The sequence below is a fragment of the Oncorhynchus tshawytscha genome, linkage group LG06 (genome assembly GCF_018296145.1).
Source record: "Oncorhynchus tshawytscha isolate Ot180627B linkage group LG06, Otsh_v2.0, whole genome shotgun sequence".
Lineage (NCBI taxonomy): Eukaryota > Metazoa > Chordata > Actinopteri > Salmoniformes > Salmonidae > Oncorhynchus > Oncorhynchus tshawytscha.
In genome coordinates this window covers 47,397,503-47,421,753 of record NC_056434.1, presented here as the reverse complement: position 1 = coordinate 47,421,753, position 24,251 = coordinate 47,397,503, and the positions used below count along the sequence as shown (strand labels likewise).

At 43.2% G+C, this 24,251-nt stretch overlaps 1 protein-coding gene across 1 annotated transcript; it reads left to right on the top strand.

Moving 5' to 3' along the window:
- Window positions 1–6,476: 6,476 nt before the first annotated feature.
- LOC112253385 (BTB/POZ domain-containing protein kctd15-like) lies at window positions 6,477–20,854 on the top strand. The gene is made up of 5 exons (XM_024425367.2): window positions 6,477–7,292; window positions 10,675–10,850; window positions 11,549–11,693; window positions 17,732–18,034; window positions 19,959–20,854. Exons 1-5 carry the CDS (start codon window positions 7,266–7,268, stop codon window positions 20,115–20,117), a joined length of 810 nt encoding a protein of 269 aa, XP_024281135.1. The 5' UTR covers window positions 6,477–7,265; the 3' UTR covers window positions 20,118–20,854.
- The last annotated feature ends 3,397 nt before the right edge of the window (window positions 20,855–24,251 follow it).

The following is a 24,251-nucleotide window of genomic DNA, read 5'->3' as shown; positions in this document are numbered from 1 at the left end:
CTGTCCATAAATTATGCAGAAAAATTAATCCATGCTTTTGTCACTTCTATGTTAGACTACTGCAATGCTCTACTTTCTGGTTACCCGGATAAAGCACTAAATAAACTTCAGCTAGTGCTAAACACGACTGCTAGAATCTTGACTAGAATCAAAAGATTTGATCATATTACTTCAGTGCTAGCCTCTCTACACTGGCTTCCTGTTAAGGCAAGGGCTGCTTTCAAGGTTTTACTGCTAACCTACAAAGCATTATATGGGCTTGCTCCTACTTATCTTTCCGATTTGGTTCTGCCGTACATACCTACACGTCACAAGACGCAGGCCTCCTTATTGTCCCAAGTCTAAGCAAACAGCTGGAGGCAAGGCTTTCTGCTATAGAACTCTGTTTTTATGGAATGGTCTGCCTATCCATGTGAGAGACACAGACTCGGTCTCGACCTTTAAGTCTTTATTGATGACTCATCTCTTCAGTAGGTCCTATGATTGAGTGTAGTCTGGCCCAGGGGTGTGAAGGTGAACAGGAAGGCATTGGAGCAACAAACCGCCCTTGCTGTCTCCGCCTGGCCGGTTCTCCTCTCTCCACTGGGATTCTCTGCCTCTAACCCTATTATGGGGGCTGAGTCACTGGCGCTCTTCCATGCCGTCTCTAGGAGGGGTGCGTCACTTGAGTGGATTGGGGGTGGGGGGGGGGTCTTCGTGGGCTATACTCAGCCTTGTCTCAGGGGAGTAGGTTGGTGGTTGAAGATTTCCCTCTAGTGGTGGGGGGGCTGTGCTTTGGCAAAGTGGGTGGGGTTATATCCTGCTATTTGGCCCTGTCCGTAGTAATCTGTCGGACAGGGCCACAGTGTCTCCCGACTAGAGGTCAACCGATTAATCGTAATGGTAGATTAATTAGGGCAGATTTCAAGTTTTCATAACAATCGGTAACAATCAGTAATGGACACCGATCATGGCCTATTACATTGCACTCCATGAGGAGACTGCGTGGCAGACTGACTACCTGTTATGCGAGTGCAGCAAGGAGCCGAGGTAAGGTGCGAGCTAGAATTAAACGTATCTTATAAAAAACAATGAATCTTAACATAATATCTAGTTAACTACACATGGTTGATGATATTACTAGTTTTTCTAGCTTGTCCTGTGTTGCATATAATCAATGCGGTACCTGTTAATTTATCATAGAATCATAGCCTACTTCGCCAAACAGGTGATTTAACACGCGCATTCGCAAAAAAAGCACAGTCGTTGCACCAATGTACCTAACCATCAACATCAATGCCTTTCTTAAAATCAATACACAAGTATATACACTGCTCAAAAAAAATAAAGGGAACACTTAAACAACACAATGTAACTCCAAGTCAATCACACTTCTGTGAAATCAAACTGTCCACTTAGGAAGCAACACTGATTGACAATAAATGTCACATGCTGTTGTGCAAATGGAATAGACAACAGGTGGAAATTATAGGCAATTAGCAAGACACCCCCAATAAAGGAGTGGTTCTGCAGGTGGTGACCACAGACCACTTCTCAGTTCCTATGCTTCCTGGCTGATGTTTTGGTCACTTTTGAATGCTGGCGGTGCTTTCACTCTAGTGGTAGCATGAGACGGAGTCTACAACCCACACAAGTGGCTCAGGTAGTGCAGCTCATCCAGGATGGCACACCAATGCGAGCTGTGGCAAGAAGGTTTGCTGTGTCTGTCAGCGTAGTGTCCAGAGCATGGAGGCGCTACCAGGATACAGGCCAGTACATCAGGAGACATGGAGGAGGCCGCAGGAGGGCAACAACCCAGCAGCAGGACCGCTACCTCCGCCTTTGTGCAAGGAGGAGCAAGAGGAGCACTGCCAGAGCCCTGCAAAATGACCTCCAGCGGGCCACAAATGTGCATGTGTCTGCTCAAACGGTCAGAAACAGACTCCATGAGGGTGGTATGAGGGCCCGATGTCCACAGGTGGGGGTTGTGCTTACAGCCCAACACCGTGCAGGACGTTTGGCATTTGCCAGAGAACACCAAGATTGGCAAATTCGCCACTGGCGCCCTGGGCTCTTCACAGATGAAAGCAGGTTCACACTGAGCACATGTGACAAACTGGAGACGCCGTGAAGAACGTTCTGCTGCCTGCAACATCCTCCATCATAACTGGTTTGGCGGTGGGTCAGTCATGGTGTGGGGTGGCATTTCTTTGGGGGGCCGCACAGCCCTCCATGTGCTCGCCAGAGGTAGCCTGACTGCCATTAGGTACCGAGATGAGATCCTCAGACCCCTTGCGAGACCATATGCTGGTGCGGTTGGCCCTGGGTTCCTCCTAATGCAAGACAATGCTAGACCTCATGTGGCTGGAGTGTGTCAGCAGTTCCTGCAAGAGGAAGGCGTTGATGCTATGGACTGGCCCGCCCGTTCCCCAGACCTGAATCCAATTGAGCACATCTGGGACATCATGTCTCGCTCCATCCACCAACAGTTGCACCATAGACTGTCCAGGAGTTGGCGGATGCTTTAGTCCAGGTCTGGGAGGAGATCCCTCAGGAGACCATCCGCCACCTCATCAGGAGCATGCCCAGGAGTTGTAGGGAGGTCATACAGGCACGTGGAGGCCACACACACTACTGAGCCTCATTTTGACTTGTTTTAAGGACATTACATCAAAGTTGGATCAGCCTGTAGTGTGGTTTTCCACTTTAATTTTGAGTGCGACTCCAAATCCAGACCTCCATGGGTTGATAAATTTGATTTCCATTGATCATTTTTGCGTGATTTTTGTTGTCAGCACATTCAACTATGTAAAGAAAAAAGTATTTAATAAGAATATTTCATTCATTCAGATCTAGGATGTGTTATTTTAGTGTTCCCTTTATTTTTTTGAGCAGTGTATTTTTAAACCTGCATATTTAGTTAATATTGCCTGCTAACATTAATTTATTTTAACTAGGGAAATAAAAGCGCATTTGAGAAAAAAGCACAATCGTTGCACGAATGTACCTAACCATAAACATCAATGCCTTTCTTAAAATCAATACACAGAAGTATATATTTTTAAACCTGCATATTTAGTTAAAACAAATCCAGGTTAGCAGGCAATATTAAACTAGGGAAATTGTGTCACTTCTCTTGTGTTCATTGCAAGCAGAGTCATTGAAGGTTGTGTAATGTAACAGGAATATTTAGACTTATGGATGCCACCCGTTAGATAAAATACGGAACGGTTCCGTATTTCACTGAAAGAATAAACGTTTTGTTATCAAAATTATAGTTTCCGGATTTGACCATATTAATGACCTAAGGCTCGTATTTCTGATTATATTATAATTAAGTCTATGATTTGATAGAGCAGTCTGACTAAGCGGTGGTAGGCAGCAGCAGGCTCATAAGCATTCATTCAAACAGCACTTTCGTGCATTTGCCAGCAGCTCTTCGCTGTGCTTCAAGCATTGCGCTGTTTATGACTTCAAGCCTATCAACTCCCGAGATTAGGCTGGCAATACTAAAGCACCTATTAGAACATCCAATAGTCAAAGGTATATGAAATACAAATGGTATAGAGAGAAATAGTCCTATAACAACTACAACCTAAAACTTCTTACCTAGGAATATTGAAGACTCATGTTAAAAGGAACCACCAGCTTTCATATGTTCTCATGTTCTGAGCAAGGAACTTAAACGTTTTTTACACGGCACATATTGCACTTTTACTTTCTTCTCCAACACGTTGTTTTTGCATTATTTAAACCAAATTGAACATTTTATTATTTATTTGAGACTAAATTGATTTTATTGATGTATTATATTAAGTTAAAATAAGTGTTCATTCAGTATTGTTGTAATTGTCATTATTACAAATATATATATAAAAATCGGCCGATTAATCGGTAGCAGCTTTTTTTGGTCCTCCAATAATCGGTATCAGTATCGGCGTTGAAAAATCATAATCGGTTGACCTCTACTCCCGACCCCTCCTGTCTCAGCCTCCAGTATTTATGCTGCAAAAGTTTGTGTCGGGGGGCTAGTGTCAGTCTGTTATATGTGGAGTATTTCTCATGTCTTATCTGGTGTGCTGTGTGAATGTAAGTATTCTCCCTCTAATTTTCTCTCTCTCTTTTTCTCTCTCTCTCTCTCTCTCTCTCTCTCTCTCGAAGGACCTGAGCCCTAAGGACCATGCCTCAGGACTACCTGGCCTGATGACTCCTTGCTGTCCCCAGTCCACCTGGTCATGCTGCTGCTCCATTTTCAACTGTTCTGCCTACAGCTATTGAATCCTGACCCGTTCACTGGGCATGCTACCTTGTCCCGGACCTGCTGTTTTGGACTCTCTCTCTACCGCACCTGCTGTTTCTAAATCTGAATGATCGGCTATGAAAACCCAACTGACATTTACTCCTGAGGTGCTGACCTGTTGCACCCTCTACAACGATTGTGATTATAATTATCTGACTCTGCTGGTCATCTATGAACGTTTGAACATCTTGGCCATGTTCTGTTATAATCTCCACCTGGCACAGCCAGAAGAGGACTGGCCACCGCTCAGAGCCTGGTTCCTCTCTAGGTTTCTTCCTAGGTTCTGGCCATTCTATGGAGTTTTTCCTAGCCACTGTGCTTCTACATCTGCATTGCTTGCTGTTTGGGGTTTTAGGCTGGGTTTCTGTACAGCACTGTGTGACATTGGCTGATGTAAAAAGGGCTTTATAAATAAATTTGATTGATTTATGGGTGGTCCTGGGAGTGCATAGGACCGCCCACTCGAAAGCCACGCCTACCCACTGTGTGGCCAGGCCCAGCCAATCAGAATGAGTTTTTCCCTACAAAAGGACTTTATTACAGACAGAAATGTTGTTCCAAGCACAAGGTGTATCTGTGTAATGACCATGCTGTTTAATTATCTTATTGATATGCCACACCTGTCAGGTGTATGGGTTATCTTGACAAAGGATAAAATGCTCACTAACAGGGATGTAAACAAATTTCTGCCAAAATATTGAGAGAAATAAGCTTCTTGTGTCAATGGAACATTTCCGGGATCTTTTATTTCAGCTCATGAAACCAACACTTTACATGTTGCGTTTATGACTTCAAAAACGAGACGGTTAATTTTCTATATTTGAAGATGAGCTCTTTGGACATAAAGACAACTGAGCTGCTTCTTCTCTTTCCACATCAGACACTCAGCATAACATTCATAAATTAAGAAAATGAACTGCCATTGCCTGAGGTGACTTTGCCAGCTATTTAAATCTACAAATTCACAACATCTTCCCCATACTTAATCTAATTGAACTAACTGCAGGGTTGCTTTAATAAGAAAAAAATATAGTAATTTGTCCCAAATGGCACCCTATTCCTATAGTGCACCACTTTTGACTACGACCCTATAGGCACTGGTCAAAAGTAGTTCACTATCTAGGGAATAGGGTGCCATTTGGAACAGAGGCAGAATCAAGTCCTTGTGTTGGTTTTCACTACAGCAGAGGAAACCACATGCACAGCATCACCCTGGGGCAAAAACAAATGGAAGAGGAGGATTTAACACTGGAGTCTTAGTGTCAAACAGACATTGTGTGTATTGCTCTACAACCGATGAAGAGAATGACTTTCATGTAAAGATTAACAAGGAAATGATCAAAGCAACGTCTTTTATGTCCATCCCATCCTCCTCATCCATACTGTAGCTTCATACGAGAGGGAAAGCATTGGGTAACGCTTGAAATGGTCCATAGTTAGGCTAGCCTATGTATATCTTTAAGGTACATTTTTGTAACGAAGAGTATTTTGCTGTGTGTTCTCAATATGGTCTGTCTTGGATCCTTTGAGTACGACTAGTTTGGGGCAACATTGGGGCAATTGACAGAGTTTGGTAGGTAACTTTCTAAATTAAATCCATTACAGTTACTAGTTACCTGTTCAAAATTGTAATCAGTCATTTAACTTTTGGATTACCAAAACTCAGTAAAGTAATATTTTTACTATGTTACTGTTGGATTACTTTCCCCTTAAGAGGTATTAGAAGACAAAAAGGATCCATTAAAACATTAAAACACATCTGGTGTGTCATCATAGTGGTCTCTGACTTGTGGTCAGACTTGCTCAAGAGAAAAACTAAAACGTGCACCTTTTTTCAATTCTGAATTGAATGTCATTGAGAAAACAGAAAGGTGTCAATGTATTTTTTACCCAAAAATCTGAATTTAAAAGTAATCCAAGAAGTAATCTAGTTTTTCAAAAAGTATCTGTAATCTGATTACAACAGTGTTGCTGGTAAGGTAACAGATTACCGTTTGTAATCAGATTACATGTAACGGATGTAATCAGTTACTCCCCAACCCTGGCAATTAATGTCTAGAGCACTGGTGCAAAAATGGACATAACAGTTTTTTAAATCTTTCTGAGCAATGGAATGCAAATTGGTGACCATACGGATAGATCATGCACTGCAGTGACCAATTTTGATGGATTGCAACAGGCATATATTTTGATACCAATAGACTACCAAACTGAGCTAGTGTTTGAGGAGTAAAACGTATCTGCCTGCAAGTGCTCGGGGCAAGCATCTCCATCTACTAGCGCGCAATAACTGAAATGGCACATTTTGCCTAAGGCGGTTTTTGCAATGGCATAATGCATGACGATAGACGTAATTTGGCTTTAATGCCAGGGAGATGTTTAAATATAAAACTATTGGGGAGAAAGACAAGAACACTACAGAACTGAGAGGATCTGCGGGCGCCCTGAATATGCGACAGTTTCATTTAATAGTTTTATGGACATTCACAGTATCCCTTTTATTAGACATTTTATCAAAACGTTACATGTATGGTTTTTTTTAGGACGAACGTAGCCAATTTTCACACTCCTACATCCGATGAGTGAGTTATGACAATTGGGAGCAAGATTAAACCGAACACTGCTACCCATGCAGCAGACCAGACTGCTCTCCGTTGGAATAAAACTGCGATGTTTTTTGGTCAAATGAAATTTACGTGTGAAATAAGAAACAGTGGATCTCATTTTCATCTTGAACTGAGATGTGGCGAGATAGAAAAGGCTGCTCTATTATAACATAATCCTTGCCCTGCAGGCGTTTGAATAGCCCAGAGCAAGAATTATTCTAGCCCGCTTCTTATTTATGGACCGACTGGCTTTCTTCTCATAAAACTCGACGGTTTCATCATATCAGAAAAGGAAAGACCCGGACAAAGACAGATATACAACAAACGACGACCAAACTGGCATAAAACAGCGATACAATTGGAAGGGAGAAGAGATTACTATGTCTTCTCTATCCGTGTCCTCCCAGGTAAGGACGCAATTTGTTTTATTTGTAGTTTTTGGGGGGTAGGCTAGTCTGTCTGACAAATTGAATCTTAAAGACCGGGACGCTCTAAAATCCTTGCGTTGGTGTAGATTTCCAGGGACTATCCCCAAAGTTTTCAAACATTTGGACTCCAAACGCCAAGAAAAACTAGCCGCCAGTATTCTGATACTATTGGATTGTGTCAAATGTATTTGTAATATTCTAGTGGAACGGAAGCTTCAGTGACCTGATAGAATCATCACCGGATCGCATCTGATCTAAAAAATGCTTGAAACGGTGGATTCAATTTATTGAGATACAGTAGTTTCTATTCGATTCTAGATGCGGTAAAGAGGTCGATGGGAACTCAAGACGTTCCATTGACCAGATTGGTGCACATTCAACAGATCGGATCTAGCAAAGTGGATAATTGTCATCCGTCATGATTTATGTATTGTAACAGACCCACAATGGGGTTACTTAAATCCAATTAGGATATATTTGGCTGTTTTCGCTGCATAACATTTAGAAGTAACTTAGTCCCTTTTCAGGTTTAGATGCTAAATGCTAACTCCCGTTCGTATAATCTGGTTAGCATAGCTAGCATTCGTGGATGTAGTCCTCGTTTTTAAAGGTGCTACACATATAATTAAAATGTGCATTGTAATTTCAGAAAATGTCCATAATATATCTGCCTCTAATAGTGGAAAAATACTGTTTTATAGTATTACTTACCCGCCAGTGTTGTGATTGGCTGTGATATTCGCCTATTGATTTCTCCAGCTGGAGCGGCACCTAGTTGTCAAACTGGGAAAACTGTTCTGATTTATTTCCTGGTTGCTAAAATTCTACACTGACATTTTCTGAAATTACAATGCAAACAAAAAAAATCTATAAATCCTAGTGCAGCACCTTTAACTGTAATGCAGTTGTGTTGGGGTTGACATGTGTTGGGGTTGACATCCATATTACAAACATTATACTATGATTTTCACTTCAACATATTATGAAATACACATATGAACATTTGGCAATTTTTGCTTGGGGGCAATGAGGAGATTCGCCCCCCTCATGGCAATTCCATTGTTTGGTCATTGACCTCTATACTGCATCTTGTTTGAATTAATGTCTGAAATAATATGCTAAAGAATGTTCAATTTCAAAATATGGGGGGAAAGTATGCAAGTGTTAAGTAGAATCTCTGCAATATTTTTTTTCTCCCACTTGGTTTTATGGCCAGAAATGTGTTTAAAAAATACATTAATAATTGGATTTAATAAAATACTGGTTTCTGACTATGCAGAGGAGACAACGCCCAGGAAATATAGTGAGAACTCTGTGTACTCTGCTCAGTAGCCCCGGGCATCTTGCCCCTGGCAAAACATTGAATGAAGTTCACCTCCTGTTCACCTTGTTATGGTTCAAAGAACCTCTTTACAATGGAGAGACTTGGTGGGGGATGGATGGTTTAATTAATCCAGAAGCTGCACTTGCCCAGTGCCCTGGGGTCATGAACACCCTCTGTTCACCCACTGTGGGCAACTTCAACAACTGTCTGCAGCTTATGAATATTGTATTCATGTTAATTGGGGAACGCTGAGGTTTATGTATCTCTCAAATAATTTGATTGGCTGCGAGCCAGAGTCTAAACCACTGTACAGTCATACACCTCATTTGCTATTGCTTCATGTCATTACACAATCAGTAGCCTAACTTGAATAAAAAGTAGACTTCTCTACTTCACTACTTTTCACTTTACTCAGCTCAGGGCAGATGCAGTACACACTTCTATAACAAATACTATCTACACTGCTCAAAAAATAAAGGGAACACTAAAATAACACATCCTAGATCTGAATGAATGAAATATTCTTATTAAATACTTTTTTCTTTACATAGTTGAATGTGCTGACAACAAAACCACACAAAAATTATCAATGGAAATCAAATTTATCAACCCATGGAGGTCTGGATTTGGAGTCACACTCAAAATGAAAGTGGAAAACCACACTACAGGCTGATCCAACTTTGATGTAATGTCCTTAAAACAAGTCAAAATGAGGCTCAGTAGTGTGTGTGGCCTCCACGTGCCTGTATGACCTGCCTAGAATGCCTGGGCATGCTCCTGATGAGGTGGCGGATGGTCTCCAGAGGGATCTCCTCCCAGACCTGGACTAAAGCATCCGCCAACTCCTGGACAGTCTGTGGTGCAACACAGTTGGTGGATGGAGCGAGACATGATGTCCCAGATGTGCTCAATTAGATTCAGGTCTGGGGAACGGGCGGGCCAGTCCATAGCATCAATGCCTTCCTCTTGCAGGAACTGCTGACACACTCCAGCCACATGAGGTCTAGCATTGTCTTGCATTAGGAGGAACCCAGGGCCAACCACACCAGCATATATGGTCTAACAAGGGGTCTGAGGATCTCATCTCGGTACCTAATGGCAGTCAGGCTACCTCTGGCGAGCACATGGAGGGCTGTGCGGCCCACCAAAGAAATGCTACCCCACACCATGACTGACCCACCGCCAAACCGGTCATGCTGGAGGATGTTGCAGGCAGCAGAACGTTCTCCACGGCGTCTCCAGACTGTCACGTCTGTCACATGTGCTCAATGTGAACCTGCTTTCATCTGTGAAGAGCCCAGGGCGCCAGTGGTGCATTTGCCAATCTTGGTGTTCTCTGGCAAATGAAAAACGTCCTGCACAGTGTTGGGCTGTAAGCACAACCCCCACCTGTGGACGTCGAGCCCTCATACCACCCTCATGGAGTCTGTTTCTGACCGTTTGAGTAGACACATGCACATTTGTGGCCTGCTGGAGGTAATTCTGCAGGGCTCTGGCAGTGCTCCTCCTTGCACAAAGGTGGAGGTAGCGGTCCTGCTGCTGGGTTGTTGCCCTCCTACATGTATCCTGATGTACTGGCCTGTCTCCTGGTAGCGCCTCCATGCTCTGGACACTACGCTGACAGACACAGCAAACCTTCTTGCCACAGCTCGCATTGGTGTGCCATCCTGGATGAGCTGCACTACCTGAGACACTTGTGTGGGTTGTAGACTCCGTCTCATGCTACCACTAGAGTGAAAGCACCGCCAGCATTCAAAAGTGACCAAAACATCAGCCAGGAAGCATAGGAACTGAGAAGTGGTCTGTGGGTCCCCACCTGCAGAACCACTCCTTTATTGGGGGTGTCTTGCTAGTTGCCTATTTCCACCTGTTGTCTATTCCATTTGCACAACAGGATGTGACATTTATTGTCAATCAGTGTTGCTTCCTAAGTGGACAGTTTGATTTCACAGAAGTGTGATTGACTTGGAGTTACATTGTGTTGTTTAAGTGTTCCCTTTATTTTTTTGAGCAGTGTATTTCCATGTGTTCCTGTAGGAGGGAAGAAGCATGTCCAGGATGTCTATGAGTCGTTCTCCAGTTTCTCCAATGAATGCCCAGGGCATCCCATCACCAGCCCAGCTGACTAAAGCCAACGCCCCGGTCCACATCGATGTGGGAGGACACATGTACACCAGCAGCCTGGGTACTCTCACCAAATACCCAGAGTCTAGGTAAGAGTATAAGGCCATGAAGCATAGCACCACCACCATGGCAATGTGAATAATTTCCTCGTGGAAAATAATGTATTATTGATTCAATACTAACTTTTTCCCCCCTATGGAATAAAATGTCAGGTTCATGAATAGGTCTATTGACTGTGCATTATGACTGATACGTTATTCAATTACTTCTAGAAATCCACATAGCATCGTGTTGAAACGCAAGCAGCTTGGTATCCATGATAATTGGTCTGAGAGTAAGCAAATACAGAGAGAGGGCAGAGAGAGAAAGGAAAAGAGTAGATTTTAATTGCTTTTTGGAAGACAAAGAGATAGTGGAGAAGGCTGAGCTGTCTGGAGCTGTGAGGTGAGACTCCTGCTGGAAGAGGAGAGGACCACCTCAGGCATAGGGGATAAGAAAGATGAGTACTGTGCAGTTGGCATCGATTTAGAGGGGGAGAGAGAGAGAGAGTGTTGTATTCAACCCAGTATGTGATTCCGAAGTCATAGTAGACCCAATTCATTTTCTGTACTAAAATAGACTTTGTAGCCCACTTCCTGCCTAAAATGTAGGCCTACATGACTTACATCACTCTCAAGGAATGATCAACTACACTAGAAACAAGTTTTACGCTTCACTAAACATACTTCATGTACCACTTGATTCATAGTATTAATCTAGAGCTCTTAACCATTGTCTTTCTCTCCAGAATCAGTCGTCTGTTTAATGGAACAGAGCCCATTGTACTGGACAGCTTGAAGCAGCACTACTTCATCGACAGGGATGGAGATATATTCAGATACATCCTCAGCTTCCTCAGGACCTGCAAACTACTGCTCCCAGAGGACTTCAAGGTACAGTTCACAATGCAGGGGGACAACACTTGTCCAAAATAGCTCACATCTCACCAAAAGAGTAAAATGGGCCTAATACATTACTTTGTTATCACACGAGCATAGTTAAACCAAACCAACTTTGTTACTTATGCATAAACTTGCCAGAGGCGTGAATACTTGTTTTATTTCTGAGCTAATGCCTAGGCTAACACAGTCTATTAACCAGGTATTACTTAATTTCCCAACTTTTTTGTACACATACAAACACATACAAACTTATACCCATTTCAGACCGCAAATGTGGTATGTTACCTGTAAAAATATAAGGCAATATTTATATGACCCCTCTTCAAACAGCTTGCTATTTACCACTTATTGGCAGCTATACCCCTTTTAATAATACAGTGTACATTCGGAAAGTATTCAGACCCCTTGCCTTTTTCCACAATTTGATACGTTACAGCCTTATCCTAAAATTGATTGAATTTTTGTTTTTATCTACACACAATACCCCATAATGACGAAGAAAAAAAAATAAGTTGACATTTTTGCAAATGTATATTAAAAAAAACCTGACAGTTAAATAAGTATTCAGACCCTTTACTCAGTACTTTGGTGAAGCATCTTTGGCAGCGATTTACAGCATTGAGTCTTCTTGGGTATGACGCTACAAGCTTGGCACACCTATGTATGAGGAATTTCTTCTATGCAGATCCTCTCAAGCTCTGTCAGGTTGGATGGGGAGCTTCGCTGCACAGCTATTTTCAAGTCTCTCCAGAGATGTTAGATCGACTTCAAGTCCGGGCTCTGGCTGGGCCACTGAAGGACATTCAGAGACTTGTCCCGAAGCCTCTCGTGTTGTCTTGGCTGTGTACTTAGGGTCGTTGTCCTGTTGGAGGGTGAACCTTCACCCCAGTTTGAGGTCCTGAGCGCTCTGGAGCAGGTTTTCATCAAGGATCCCTCTACTTTGCTCCATTCATCTTTCCCTAGATTCTGACTAGTCTCCCAGTACCTGCCCCTGAAAAACATTCCCACAGTTTGATGCTGTCACCACCATGCTTCACCGTAGGGATGGTGCCAGGTTTCCTCCAGACATGACGCTTGGCAGTTCAGTCTTAGTTTCATCAGACCAGAGAATCTTGTTTCTCATGGTCTGAGAGCCCTTTAGGTGCCTTTTGGTAAACTCCAGGTGGGATGTCATGTGCCTTTCACTGAGGAGTGGCTTCCGTCTGGCCACTCAACCATAAAGGCCTGATTGGTGGAGTGCTGCAGAGATGGTTGTGCTTCCGGAAGGTCAATTCCTTTGACCTCATGGCTTTGGTTTTTGCTCTGACATGCACTGTCAACTGTAGGACCTTATTTATATAGGTATGTGCCTTTCCAAATGATATCCAATCAATTGAATTTACCACAGGTCGACATCTCGAGGACGATCAATGGAAACAGGATGCACCTGAACTCTATTTTGAGTCTCATAGCAAAAGTGTCTGAATACTTATTTAAATATTTTTCATAAATTAGCAAACATTTGTAAAAAATGTTTTATTTTATTTTACTTTGTGATGACTTTGTCATTATCACACAGACCCAATACCTGTATTTTGGTTACAGGGGCTGGGAAAATGCAGGAATCATGACTAGATCTTTAGGTGGCTTTTCATTTTTCCCCCCATGTTTTTTCTCTCTACCCATTCCAGATATACAAAAAAAGCTGGTATGAAAATGCAGGCTTGGTAAAAATTTGTGGGATTTTGTTCTGTGTATGAAATAATAGTATCTCTCACAGTGATTTCGGGATGGTTATGCAAACATGACCGTAAAGTCATACAAATTATCCCGCAGTACCCAGAAACACATCGTTAGCTTAATTCTCACAGTGTGCCACTATAGGCACTCTGTGTGTGTAAACTGCAGGTATTCGAACACTTTAATCAGTTATCCATTATGCCTTGGGCTTCTACAGGGGCCAGTTCTGCATGGCTGGAAGTAGGGGCATTGTGTGTTCTGCTAAATTGATGTGTGAGGAGGGTGTGTGTGTGCATGTGTGACTGTGTGTGTGTGTCCTTCTCTGTAGTTAGTGTGGCTGTGTTATTCTGTCCTTTGCACAGGATGACTAAAGTGCCCTGCAGATAGAGCCCTCTTTTTTTTATAAAACACATCTATCCCTCGCTTCAAGCCTATGAAGGGAGGGGGAGCTAAGGAGGCAGGCTTTGATACAGAGAGGAGCCTGCGGGGTTAGCAGCTCTGTGTACGCCTGTTGTCAGAAGCAGTATGGCGCAAAGGCAGATAGAGGCAGCTCCCTCTGTTTCACATGCAGTAATTCTCAGCAGAAGTTTCTGTGTTTGTGTGCATGTCCATGTGCCGCAGTGCTGTCATAATATAGGGCATGCAAGGGGACGATACAGGGGAGAGTGAGATGGAAAGACATGTCTTCCCTTTCAAAAGGAGATTGCAGTTAGAGTGCAGTATGTTGCACATACTGCTGCACCCCAAATAATATATATATATATATAATATTTATATTTATTTTTTTACTTGCTGTAATTTTGCAGTGCAATCACTGAGTCCAAAATACCAGTCGACTGCAGTTACTGCACTTTTACAGCAGTTTTAAAACCGCAATCTTTGATAAACATTTGGTATTAATAAATCCATCACATTCATTCAACAGAAGTAAATACTTACAGTTGATGTCGGAGGTTTACATGCACTTAGATTGGAGTCAACCACCACAAATGTCTTGTTAACAAACTATAGTTTTGGCAAGTCGGTTAGGACATCTACGTTGTGCATGACACAAGTAATTTTTCTAACAATTGTTTACAGACAGATTATTTAACTTATAATTCACTGTATCACAATTCCAGTGGGTCAGAAATTTACATACACTAAGTTGACTGTGCCTTTAAACAGCTTGGAAAATTCCAGGTAATTATGTCATGGCTTCAGAAGCTTTTGATAGGCTAATTGACATCATTTGTAGACCTCCACAAGTCTGGTTCATTCTTGGGAGCAATTTCCAAATGCCTGAAGGTACCACGTTCATCTGTACAAACAATAGTATGCAAGGATAAACACAATGAGACCATGCAGCCGTCATACCGCTCAGGAAGGAGATGCGTTCTGTATCCTAGAGATGAACGTACTTTGGTGCGAAAAGTTCAAATCAATCCCAGAACAACAGCAAAGGACCTTGTGAAGATGCTGGAGGAAACGGGTACAAAAGGCCGCTCAGCAAGGAAGAAGCCACTGCTCCAAAACCGCCATAAAAAAGCCTGACTATGGTTTGCAACTACACATGGGGACAAAGAGCATACTTTTTGGAGAAATGTCCTCTGGTCTGATGAAACAACAATAGAACTGTTTGGCCATAATGACCATTGTTATATTTGGAGGAAAAAGGGGGAGGCTTGCAAGCTAAAGAACACCATCCCAACCTTGAAGCACGGCGGTGGCAGCATCATGTTGTGGGGGTTCTTTGCTGCAGGAGGGACTGGTGCACTTCACAAAATTGATGAGGGAGAAAAATGATGTGGCTATATTGAAGCAACATCTCAAGACATGGTCGCAAATGGGTCTTCCAAATGGACAATCACCCCAAGCATACTTCCAAAGTTGTGGCAAAATGGCTTAAGAACAACAAAGTCAAGGTATTGGAGTGGCCATTACAAAGCCCCGACCTCAATCAAATAGAAGATTTGTGGGCAGAACTGAAAAAGCGTGTGCGAGCAAGGAGGCCTACAAACCTGACTCAGTTGCACCAGCTCTGTCAGGAGGAAGGGGCCAAAATTCACCTAACTTATTGTGGGAAGCTTGTGGAAGGCTACCTGAAACGTTTGACCCAAGTTAAACAATTTAAAGGCAATGCTTTCAAATCAAATCAAATCAAATTTTATTTGTCACATACACATGGTTAGCAGATGTTAATGCGAGTGTAGCGAAATGCTTGTGCTTCTAGTTCCGACAATGCAGTAATAACCAACAAGTAATCTAACTAACAATTCCAAAACTACTGTCTTATACACAGTGTAAGGGGATAAAGAATATGTACATAAGGATATATGAATGAGTGATGGTACAGAGCAGCATAGGCAAGATACAGTAGATGATATCGAGTACAGTATATACATATGAGATGAGTATGTAAACAAAGTGGCATAGTTAAAGTGGCTAGTGATACATGTATTACATAAGGATGCAGTCGATGATATAGAGTACAGTATATACGTATGCATATGAGATGAATAATGTAGGGTAAGTAACATTATATAAGGTAGCATTGTTTAAAGTGGCTAGTGATATATTTACATCATTTCCCATCAATTCCCATTATTAACGTGGCTGGAGTTGAGTCAGTGTCATTGTCAGTGTGTTGGCAGCAGCCACTCAATGTTAGTGATGGCTGTTTAACAGTCTGATGGCCTTGAGATAGAAGCTGTTTTTCAGTCTCTCGGTCCCAGCTTTGATGCACCTGTACTGACCTCGCCTTCTGGATGATAGCGGGGTGAACAGGCAGTGGCTCGGGTGGTTGTTGTCCTTGATGATCTTTATGGCCTTCCTGTAACATCGGGTGGTGTAGGTGTCCTGGAGGGCAGGTAGTTTGCCCCCGGTGATGCGTTGTGCAGACCTCACTACCCTCTGGAGAGCCTTACAGTTGAGGGTGGAGCAGTTGCCGTACCAGGCGGTGATACAGCCCGCCAGGATGCTCTCGATTGTGCATCTGTAGAAGTTTGTGAGTGCTTTTGGTGACAAGCCGAATTTCTTCAGCCTCCTGAGGTTGAAGAGGCGCTGCTGCACCTTCTTCACGATGCTGTCTGTGTGAGTGGACCAATTCAGTTTGTCTGTGATGTGTATGCCGAGGAACTTAAAACTTGCTACCCTCTCCACTACTGTTCTCTCCACACTAATTGAGTGTATTCTAACCCATTGGGAATGTGATGAAAGAAATAAAAGCTGAAATAAATCACTCTCTACTAATTCTGACATTTCACATTCTTAAAATAAAGTGGTGATCCTAACTGACCTAAAACTGACATTTTACTAGGATTAAATGTCAGGAATTGTGAAAAGCTGAGTTTAAATGTACTTGGCTGAGGTGTATGTAAACTTCAACTGGTGTGTGTGTGTGTTCAAAGGACAATTGGGCTAGGGGGTACAATATCACATTACACAAGGACCTTAAGGGACATACACATACTTTACAATTCTAAAAAAAATTGTAAGGTAAGAAAATTTTTGTGTTTTGTTTGTAAATGTATTTGTTTAACTCGTAGGTAAGGAATCCAAGCAGTACATCTCTCCATAATGGCCTACAATCTGAAATGTGTTCAATTATAAGTCTGCTGATGTCTTGCCAGAGATTCCTTACATGAATACAATGCCAAAAAAGATGCAACAACATTTCTGGGTGGTCATTACAAAATGTACAATTTGAATGCATGTTTTTTATTTTTTACTTTATATCGTTGTTGGCAGGATAATATTTATTAATAATTTGAATAGAAACTTCCTTAATTTTGTTAAGTATGTATGTGGCAACATCCAACCTTTCCACCAACAGATATTGTCAATGAAACCAAAAAGGCATGACATAAGGTATCGATACAACATCCTGTTGAAACAAGGATTTATTTCTAGAGCTCCAACTTCCCGATCTGAAGATCACTAATGTCATGAGTTCCAGTTGTCTTGAAAGCAGCACAAGATGCTGTAGCAGCAATGCTTGCGCTGTCTGACAGATTTTCCGCTCACAGGCTCTGTATCTGTACACTGAACGCGTGTGATAAGATACTGTACATAACGAATATATTGTACACACGCAATTCCACTAAATGATGCTAATTAACCTATGGACCGATAAACATGACCAGTCAACTGTATTTCCATGAATAGATATTTCTTATTCTCCTGGACAATTGGTGGCACCAATTTTATTTATCAGACAAAAGCCAGCTATTACCAGCTAATGGAAACCCTGGTGTGTTCATGTATTCATGTGTTTTGTGTATGTTTTCTTGTGGGTGTGTATCCTTGCTTATGTGTTTCTACTATGACAGGACTTCCCCCAGCTATACGAGGAGGCTCGCTACTACCAACTGACACCCATGGTCCGCGAGCTGGAGCGCTGGCAGACGGAGCAGGAGGGCCAGAAGAGACCGCCCTGCGAGTGCCTGGTGGTCCGAGTGACCCCTGACCTGGGGGAGAGGATTGCCCTCAGCGGAGGGAAGGTGCTCATCGAAGAGATCTTCCCCGAGACTGGAGACGTCATGTGTAACTCTGTGAATGCCGGCTGGAACCACGACCCCACGCATGTAATCCGATTCCCTCTCAACGGCTACTGCAGGCTCAACTCAGTTCAGGTACGGACGGTGATATAGTTGTAGTTCTATAGGTCAATTCTGTTCTGATGTGGATTCAGGTAAATGCCGCTGAGCCCGTTTCACTTAGTGCCTTCGGAAAGTATTCAGCCCCTTTGACCTTTCTCCACATCTTGTTACGTTACAGCCTTATTCTAAAATGGATTAAGGTCTCCAAGAACAGTGGCCATTCATTCTTAAATGGAAGAGAAAAACAACAGCTATTTAATAGATTTTAGAATAAGGCTGTAACAATAACAAAATGTGGAAAAAGTCCAGTGGTTTGAAGACTTCCCGAAGGCACTGTACATCTTTTTGTCTTGCCTATTCACCCTCGGAATGGCACACGTACACAATCCATGTCTCAAATGTCTCGAGGCTTACAAGTCCTTTTAACTGGTCTCCTCTAATTGGTCTACACTGATTTTTGAAGTGGATTTTACAAGGGACATCAATAAAGGATCATAGCTTTCCCCTGCATTCACCTGGTCAGTCTTAATGTTTTGTGTACACCACGGATCGGGTCAGCAATGCCGAAGACTAAAAGTCAACTCTGTAACATGGCCGACTGACTGACTTCAGTTACTTTGCAAACCCAGTTTAAAATGTTTAAGTTCTTAATAGGCTCAACTCAGTTCGGGTGCAGTGATGTAGTTATAGGTCAACTCTGTTCTTATATGGCTCCTGGTCAACTCTATTATACATACTTTTGGTCACCTGCTCGTCGAACATCTCATTCCAAAATCATGGGCATTAATATGGACTTCGTCCCCCTTTTTCTGCTATAATAGCCTCCACTCTCCTGGGAAAGCTTTCCACTAGATGTTGGAACATTGCTGCGGGGACTTGCTTCCATTCAGCCACAAGAGCATTACTGTGGTCTGGCACGGATGTTGGGCGATAAGGCCTGGCTCGCAGTCGGCATTCCAAAACAGTTTTCAATGGGGTTGAGGTCAGGTCTCTGTGCAGACCAGTCAAGTTCTTCCACACAGATCTTGACAAACCATTTCTGTATGGACCTCGCTATGTGCATGGGGGCATTGTCATTCTGAAGCAGGAAAGGGCCTTCCCCAAACTGTTGCCACGAAGTTGGAAGCACAGAGTCGTCTAGAATGTCATTGTATGCTTAATGCTGTAGCGTTAAGATTTCCCTTCACTGGAACTAAGGCGCCTAGCCTGACCATTATTCCTCCTCTACCACATTTTTCAGTTGGCACTATGCATTGGGTCAGGTAGCGTTCTCCTGGCATCCGCCAAACCCGGATTCGTCCGTCGGACCGCCAGATGGTGACCTGTGATTCATCACATTTCCACTGCTCCAGAGTCCAATGGTGGCTAGTTTTACACCACTCAGCCGACGCTTGGCATTGCGCATGGTGATCTTAGGCTTGTGTGTGGCTGCTCGACCATAGAAACACATTTCATGAAGCTCCCGACGAACATTTCTTGGGCTGACGTTGCTTCCAGAGGCAGTTTGGAACTCGTAGTGAGTGTTGCGACCGAGGACAGTCCGCACTCGGCGGTCCCGTTCTGAGCTTGTGTGACCTACCACTTCGCGGGTGAGCCGTTCCTAGACGTTTCCACTTCACAATTACAGCACTTACAGTTGATGGGGGCAGCTCTAGCAGGGCAGAAATTTGACAATTACTTGTTGGAACGGTGGAATCCTATGACGGTGCCATGTTGAAAGTCACTGAACTCTTCAGTAAGGCTGTTCTACTGCCAACGTTTGTCTATGGAGATTGCAGGGCTGTGTGCTCGATTTTTATCCGTCAGCAACGGGTGTGGCTGAAATAGCAGCATCCACTCATTTGAAGGGGTGTCCACATACTTTTGTGTATATACTGTATAGCGTACAAGGAAGAAGGTACTCGGCACTATAACTTATGTCTAAAAACCCTGTCGGACTCTCCTGTGCTCCCTGCAGGTTCTGGAGAGGTTGTTCCAGAAGGGCTTCAGCGTGACGGCGTCATGTGGCGGCGGAGTTGACTCCTCCCAGTTCAGCGAGTACGTCCTGTGTCGCGAGCTCCGCAGGGGTCAGCCCACCGACACCACCATCCACATCAAACAAGAGCCTCTGGACTAGGTTGGGAGGAACAGAGGGACCCGTGAGAGATCAACACGTCCGGTGCTGATTTTCGAGTCCTATTTACACAACTTTAACAGTGGAAAAACACACAAGGACTCTTCATGCTTGGGAATATAATTTGCCAGTGGCAATGTAGACTGGACTAGCAAGATGTGAGAGGGTTGTGATTCTATGGAGACTCAAAGACACTAAAGGGATCCTCTGAGATGAGTCTGTCTGAGGTGAGCTCATTAGCTCTGTTTGTATAGAACTCTTACTGCTGCCATTTCCAACAGAGATACAGTATCTATCAGGATCCAAGTGAAACGGTCCGTGAATTCTGGGCTGTTGGCAACTAGGAGGAAATAGCTCTAGTAATATGGTGCTCAATTCCAGCTTAGGTTTAACTGGGGACTCCTGTTCAAGCCTCAGGATGGGTCTACTGGTATGACCGATGACCTCCGCTTGAGAGCCATTATGGCTGCGTTTACACAGGCAGCCCAATTCTGATCTTTTGTCCAATGATTGGTAAACTGTATAAATGCAACCAAAAATGGCCATGCCCTACCGCAGGAAGAACAGAACATGTCTGTTTGCCTCATTTCTTGATGACTTCCTACCCAAGATCTGACTGTAACGTGTAGGTATTTGTTCAATTAAATGTCTAATGGACAATATGGGGTTTCCAATTTGTATATATACAGTACCGGTCAAAAGTTTGGACACTTACTCATTCAAGGGTTTTTCTTTATTGTACTTTTTTTTTTTTTTTTTACATTGTAGAATAAGAGTGAAGACATCAACATCCTGAAATAACAAGTATGGAATCATGTAGTAACACCCCCCAAAAAAGTGTTAAATCAAAATATTTTATGAGATTCTTCAAAGTAGCCAGCCTTTGCCTTGATGACAGCTTTGCACACTCTTTGCATTCTCCCAACCAGCTTCATGAGGTAGTCTGTATAAAGATAAAGGCCCAAGTCCATATTATGGCAAGAACAGCTCAAATAAGCAAAGAGAAATGACAATCCTTCATTAGAAACATGCGCAGTGGACATTAGACTGGTAGAAATCTGTATTTTGGTCAGATGGGTGCAAATGTGAGATTTTTGGTTCCAACCGTAGGTGAACGGATTATCTCTGCATGTGTAGTTCCCAAGTGAAGCAATGAGGTGGTGGTGCAGGGGTGCTTTGCTAGTGACACGGTCTGTGATTTATTTATAATTCAAGGCACACTTAACCAGCATGGTTACCACAGCATTCTGCAGCTATATGCCCTCCCATCTGGTTTGCACTTAGTCCCACTATCATTTGTTTTTCAACAGGACAATGACCCAACACACCTTCAAGCTGTGTAAGGGCTATTTGATCAAGGAGAGTGATGGAGTGCTGCATCAGATGACCTGGCCTCCAATCACCCGACCTCAACCCAATTGCTTGGGATGATTTAAATCAAAATCAAAATCAAATCAAATTTTATTTGTCACATACACATGGTTAGCAGATGTTAATGCGAGTGTAGCGAAATGCTTGTGCTTCTAGTTCCGACAATGCAGTAATAACGAGCAAGTAATCTAACTAACAATTCCAAAAAAACTACTGTCATACACAGTGTAAGGGGATAAAGAATATATGAATGAGTGATGGTACAGAGCAGCATAGGCAAGATACAGTAGATGATATCGAGTACAGTATATACATATGAGATAAGTATGTAAACCAAGTGGCATAGTTAAAGTGGCTAGTGATACATGTATTACATAAGGATGCAGTCGATGATATAGAGTACAGTATCAACGTATGCATATGAGATGAACAATGTAGGGTAAGTAACATTATATAAGGTAGCATTGTTTAAAGTGGCTAGTGATATATTTACATCATTTCCCATCAATTCCCATTATTAACGTGGCTGGAGTTGAGTCATTGTCAGTGTGTTGGCAACAGCCACTCAATGTTAGTGATGGCTGTTTAACAGTCTGATGGCCTTGAGATAGAAGCTGTTTTTCAGTCTCTCGGTCCCAGCTTTGATGCACCTGTACTGACCTCGCCTTCTGGATGGCAGCGGGGTGAACAGGCAGTGGCTCGGGTGGTTGATGTCCTTGATGATCTTTATGGCCTTCCTGTAGCATCGGGTGGTGTAGGTGTCCTGGAGGGCAGGTAGTTTGCCCCCGGTGATGCGTTGTGCAGACCTCACTACCCTCTGGAGAGCCTTACGGTTGAGGGCGGTGCAGTTGCCATACCAGGCGGTGATACAGCCCGCCAGGATGCTCTCGATTGTGCATCTGTAGAAGTTTGTGAGTGCTTTTGGTGACAAGCCGAATTTCTTCAGCCTCCTGAGGTTGAAGAGGCGCTGCTGCGCCTTCCTCACGATGCTGTCTGTGTGAGTGGACCAATTCAGTTTGTCTGTGATGTGTATGCCGAGGAACTTAAAACTTGCTACCCTCTCCACTACTGTTCCATCGATGTGGATGGGGGTGTTCCCTCTGCTGTTTCCTGAAGTCCACAATCATCTCCTTAGTTTTGTTGACGTTGAGTGTGAGGTTATTTTCCTGACACCACACTCCGAGGGCCCTCACCTCCTCCCTGTAGGCCGTCTCGTCGTTGTTGGTGATCAAGCCTACCACTGTTGTGTCGTCCGCAAACTTGATGATTGAGTTGGAGGCGTGCATGGCCACGCAGTCGTGGGTGAACAGGGAGTACAGGAGAGGGCTCAGAACGCACCCTTGTGGGGCCCCAGTGTTGAGGATCAGCGGGGAGGAGATGTTGTTGCCTACCCTCACCACGGCGGCCCGTCAGGAAGTCCAGTACCCAGTTGCACAGGGCGGGGTCGAGACCCAGGGTCTCGAGCTTGATGACGAGCTTGGAGGGTACTATGGTGTTGAATGCCGAGCTGTAGTCGATGAACAGCATTCTCACATAGGTATTCCTCTTGTCCAGATGGGTTAGGGCAGTGTGCAGTGTGGTTGAGATTGCATCGTCTGTGGACCTATTTGGGCGGTAAGCAAATTGGAGTGGGTCAAGGGTGTCAGGTAGGGTGGAGGTGATATGGTCCTTGACTAGTCTCTCAAAGCACTTCATGATGACGGATGTGAGTGCTACGGGGCGGTAGTCGTTTAGCTCAGTTACCTTAGCTTTCTTGGGAACAGGAACAATGGTGGCCCTCTTGAAGCATGTGGGAACAGCAGACTGGTATAGGGATTGATTGAATATGTCCGTAAACACACCGGCCAGCTGGTCTGCGCATGCTCTGAGGGGATTTAGAGCGCAGAGTTAAGGAAAAGCAGCCAACAAGTGGTCAGCATATGTGGGAACTCCTTGAAGCTGGTTGAGAGAATGCCAAGAGTGTGCAAAACTGTCAAAGGGTGACTACTTTTGAAGAATCTCAAATATGTGTATCACTTTTTTGGTTACTACATGATTCCATTGTTTTGATGTCTTCACTATTCTACAATGTAGAAAAGTCCAAATAAAAACCTTTTGAATGAGTAGGTGTCAACTTTTGACTGGTACTAATGTAAAACTTTCCTGGCAAATGTTCATGATGTGATACAAAATCCCAGTTATGTGTTAATATGGTGCGCACATTTCACAGATTTAACTGCAATTTCAGTTAATTTAAGGTGTTTGCTTAGTCATTTTAGTTTGTGCAGCTGTATTGATAACTGTTTTTGGCAGTTTTTTTTTTTTACTAATCTCTTGTGGACAGCCAAGTAGCTGGGAGATTTTGGTTCTGGGTTGCAGAGATTTATAAGACTCCAGTAAGCCAAACTCAACCTGGCACAAAGTGCCTTCAGAAAGTATTCAGACCCCTGGACTTTTCCCAAATTTTGTTACGTTACAGCCTTATTCTAATATGGATAAAATCGTCCCCCCTCAATCAACACACAATACCCCACAATGAAATAACAAAAACAGGTTGTCTCATAGGAAAGGGGCTGAATACTAATGTAAATAAGGTATGTTTTTTTTTAATACATTTGCAGTCATTTTTTTTTAACCTGTTTTCACTTTGTCATTATGGGGTATTTTGTTAAGATTGAGGAAAAAATATATATTTTTAGAACAAGACTATCGTAACAATGTGGAAAAAGTCATGGGGTCTGAATACTTTCCGAATGTACTGTACCATCAAAGAAATCCGGCTATTTG

Bases quoted from the DNA above. Each gene is read 5' to 3' on its own strand.
- LOC112253385 (XM_024425367.2), top strand. From the start codon at position 7,266: ATGTCTTCTCTATCCGTGTCCTCCCAG. The intron at 7,293-10,674 runs GTAAGGACGCAA...GTGTTCCTGTAG, and splicing joins CTCTATCCGTGTCCTCCCAG to GAGGGAAGAAGCATGTCCAG. The intron at 10,851-11,548 runs GTAAGAGTATAA...CTTTCTCTCCAG, and splicing joins ACCAAATACCCAGAGTCTAG to AATCAGTCGTCTGTTTAATG.